Genomic DNA, 4,076 nt, shown 5'->3' with positions numbered 1-4,076 from the left:
CCTTCTGGGTGAGCAGGAGAGCATTCCAAGTCTCCTGCACTGGCTGCTGGGAAGGTTATAAATACAGCTGGGATTTGAACTTTGAATTCTGATTACTCTGGAGAAAACCCCAGGGAAATTCTGCTTTAAGAACTCAAAACCCCAGTGTAGCTTCTTTACAGTCTTCTCAGTGTAAGGATCATAAGCTTTTCTTAATGCTTTTTGCACTTTGAGATTATTGGTCTAGTATTTTGTCCTTTCTTTAAGTTATACATTAGGTCCTCTTACCTCTTCTGTCCATGCTGACCTGTTAGCTCTGAGGAGAGCAGCTATTTTCACGTTACACCTCCCCGCAGTGGTTGCTTGCTTGCTTTTCTTCCCATTTCCCCCGCGTTTTGAGGCTGCCATCAGAGCCTCATCCATCACCTACCTCAAGTGTCCCCCGGCCTCCCTGGGGCCTCAGAGCGCTTCCGTGCTCGGCTTTCCCCCGCAGCACCTCTCGACCCTACCCACGGCCACCGCCTGCTCCAACGGGGCTGTCCGGAAAAAAAAAAAAGGCAAAAAAAGGTAAACTCAGACGTAGTCGGATAGAAAAAGAGAGATTGAAGAGCATCCCCAGCGGCGGGGCAGGGAGCCCACGGGGCGTTCTCCGAAGGCGGCGCTCAGGGCCACACAGTGTTAAGGAAAGCGAAAGTGAAGGCCAATGTTTTCCGAGAAGGCGGGGAGGAGCCGAGCCGAGCTCCGCGTTAAATACAAAGCCGGGCCCAATGCGCCGCCACAGAGCGCTGGAGGTGCCGCTCGCCCGCCCGCCCCGCGGCAGCCCCGGCTCGCCGCGGCGCCAGGCAGGGCCCCCGCCGGAGGATGCTCGGCCGGCCCCCGGGGCCAGGACCAGGACTAGCAGCGGGACTGGGACTGGCAGCGAGTGCTGCGCTCCGGGGACGGCCCCCACCCGCGGCACCCCGAGGTAAGGGACGGTGTCTGCCCCGGGGGGTCCGCGCCAACAGCGACGTGCGCCGAGAGGGCTCGGGCGCCGCAGCCCGATGAGCTCAGATTATCGGAGGAGTTCTGCCAGATGTGCCAAGAGCGTGGTGCCTTCGGGAGTCTTAGCTCTTTAATTTTCTTTTTTTAAATACATTTTTCCCCTCCCTTTTTGGCTCAATGCTCGTGCTCGCACAAACCTGTTGTGCCCGGTGTAAAACAGCGGGACAAGCACTAAGGGGAACACGCAGCGGGGTTTGCAGGGCCCCGCGCCGGCGGCGGGAGCCGGGGCGGCCCCGGGCCCGCGGTGCTCGCTCGGCCGCGCCGCCGCCGGGACCCGCCGGGCAGGGCCGGGACCCGCCGGGCAGGGCCGGGACCCGCGGAAGTCTCCGCTCCGCCGCAGTCGTGGCACCCTTGTCCCAGATCCCTGCCCTGGCTTTCGGGCTCCGAAGACTGGCGCGTCCCCTGTTTGTCTGTGCGCTTTGGAAAGGCACTGCGAACTCTCGCTTGGCTCCCTACGGCTTCTGCTAGAGAGCCCTTTGATTTTTAGATCGCGGGCTTAGTGCTTATTTCTCCCCAGGGTGTCCTAAAACTGAATTTTTAACTTTAAATACTGAGCGATAATCCTGGCTCAGTAATTGGAAAAAACTGGCATCAGTTTCCGTCTGCTGTGCAAAGCAAGCCGAATGCTACTTTCAGCCTGTTGCTTACCAGCTTAAGGATTTTATAACCCTCGTAGGTGCTAGAGGAAATAATATGACTTAAATGAAAATAAACATCAAGTTGTTAAATTAGCACAGACAGGAATCCAGCGGCATACTTTCTTGGAAATTCTCATTAGCATGTTACCTTGAACTGTGAGACGGCTGAGGGATTCATTTCTGAGAATCCTTCAAGGTTTCTCAACAAGCTGCTGCTGCAGATCTATATCTGACTATAGGGATAAATCCTAAAATCTATGCTTGCCAGTAAGGTCAAGGCAGCCAGCGGAGATGTATTGAACCACACTGTCAGAGGCAGACATTTCAGGCCAAACTCATTCCTGGTGCAGCACTGCTAATTCCTTTGAAGTAACACGAGGGATGAATTTAGTCCCTCATGTTGAAAGATATATCAATAGGAAGCAATTTAGATTGGGCCACTTAAAGTGCATGTGATACAAAAAAGAGAGAGAGACTGCGGAGTAATGCTTTAAGGGTTCACAGAGGTTGATTTGTATAAGCTAGTAGGTTGGAGCATTGCTGTCCCAAGGGAAACCTGGGAGAATGGAAATGGCCTTTTATGGCTGAGCCTCAGGTTAACAGGAGAGAGGAAAGAAGTTTTAGGATTACTGTGTAAATTGACCGTGTTACAGGCTGCCCCTCCAAGTTACACTTCAGTCCTACTATGGAACCTCACCTCATTCTCTTCCCCAATTATCTGGGAACACAGCCTTCATCCACTTTCTCTTTTTCGCACAATGCATGCACCAAATAACAACATTGTGTGCTGAGTTCTGACATTGTAGTTGGGAAGGCAGAAAAAATGGTAATTCAGTTGTAAAACCTTGTTGATTTCTTCTTTAAAAACTTGAGAATGGGAGAGGGTGTCCATGAGATGACTTCTCATTGAGAAGTCATTTGAGTTGCTAGGCCCTGAAAGGGCTCATAGCAGGGAAACTTATTATCTTGTGTAGCTGTTAATGATCCTTGCTAAATATTTTTGGAGCTCTGGAGTTTTGCCGTAGTGATAGACTGCTAATCTTGTCCAACAGAGAGCAGTTGTTTGCCTGCTGTAAATTGGAAAGTGAATATTTAATTATATTATAATGGCTGGGAGGTGTATCAATGGAAGAGGCGGTCATTCAGCGATTGCCGCCGCCTGTCCCTGGGGATGGGTCTCACATGGTGTCTCTCCTTGGCATTGCAGAGTAGCTGCTGGAAGGCCGCCCCGCCGTAGCCGTGACGCTATGGAAGACCGCATCCGCTGCTCTCGGCTGTAGGATGGTAGCGCACAGCAAGGTGTCAGCAGATAATGCACTTGGAGCAGACCCAAGACGGCTTCTTGACCCTCCGGCACGGGATCGCTCCCAGGCACGAGGCTTCCCGGGCCCCGGCCGGCCCGGCGCTGTGCAGGCACAGGGCAACACGCACTTCCGAACCTTTCGCTCGCAGGCGGATTTCAGCAGCATCACTCGAGCCAGCAGCCTGCTGGATGCCTGTGGCTTCTACTGGGGGCCTCTGAGTGTCAGTGCTGCTCACGAGAAGCTGAAGTCTGAGCCCGAGGGCACCTTCCTCATCAGGGACAGCACACAAAAGAATTGCTTCTTTGCCATCAGTGTTAAGACTGCAACTGGGCCCACCAGTATCCGGATTAACTTTCAGACTGGGCGTTTCAGCCTGGATGGCAGCAAAGAGACTTTTGACTGTCTTTTTAAGCTGCTGGAACATTACCTAAGCTCCCCGAGGAAGGTACTGGTTACCCCTCTTCGCAAGGTCCGGGTGCAGCCCCTGCAGGAGCTCTGCCGGAAAAGCATCGTGAAGAGTTTTGGAAGAGAGAACTTAAATGAGATCCCACTCAATCCTGTTTTAAAGGACTACCTGAAATCCTTCCCATTTCAGATATAAGTGCAGCATTAACTGTATAGGGACACATTAGACATGTGTAACAAAATCCATCCTCCTGGGTTTTTAATTATGTTTGACAGTGAGCAAACTTATTTTTGTAGCAGTTTACTGTATTTTGTGATGGAACCTGAACACTTGACTTCTTATGTTTACAAAAACTGTTTGCACAAACCTGGGGTTTTAAAACCCTGGCATAATTTTTCTGCCAAGCAGAATATTTTACTATTTTATAATATTTTTAATGATATTAACATAATAAACTTTATTGTCACAGTTTTTAAAAAAATGGCATCTCTGGTTTTAGTTTTAAAGGCTCTGACAGCTATCCTGCTGGGGATTAACTGCTTAAGTGAGTGTGTAAGTGCAGACAGGTCTCCACATGGTCCTGCTTCTTTGCCTTAGCAAATTAGTCTTAGTGCTGGTCCAGCAGGCAGAGAATTCCTGCCTGCCAAAGCCTACAACAAAAAAGGGCAAGCAAGCAGAAAATATACTCAGGGTGAATCTGCCCAGGAA

At 50.9% G+C, this 4,076-nt stretch overlaps 1 protein-coding gene across 1 annotated transcript; it reads left to right on the top strand.

Moving 5' to 3' along the window:
- The first annotated feature begins 798 nt into the window (after window positions 1-798).
- On the top strand, window positions 799-3,843 carry SOCS1 (suppressor of cytokine signaling 1). The gene is made up of 2 exons (XM_066561038.1): window positions 799-943; window positions 2,866-3,843. The coding sequence occupies exon 2, from the start codon at window positions 2,940-2,942 to the stop codon at window positions 3,561-3,563; it is 624 nt and encodes a 207-aa protein (XP_066417135.1). The 5' UTR covers window positions 799-943; window positions 2,866-2,939; the 3' UTR covers window positions 3,564-3,843.
- Window positions 3,844-4,076: the final 233 nt, after the last annotated feature.

This window comes from Molothrus aeneus, chromosome 16 (genome assembly GCF_037042795.1).
Source record: "Molothrus aeneus isolate 106 chromosome 16, BPBGC_Maene_1.0, whole genome shotgun sequence".
Lineage (NCBI taxonomy): Eukaryota > Metazoa > Chordata > Aves > Passeriformes > Icteridae > Molothrus > Molothrus aeneus.
This window is presented reverse-complemented; position numbering and strand designations above follow the sequence as displayed.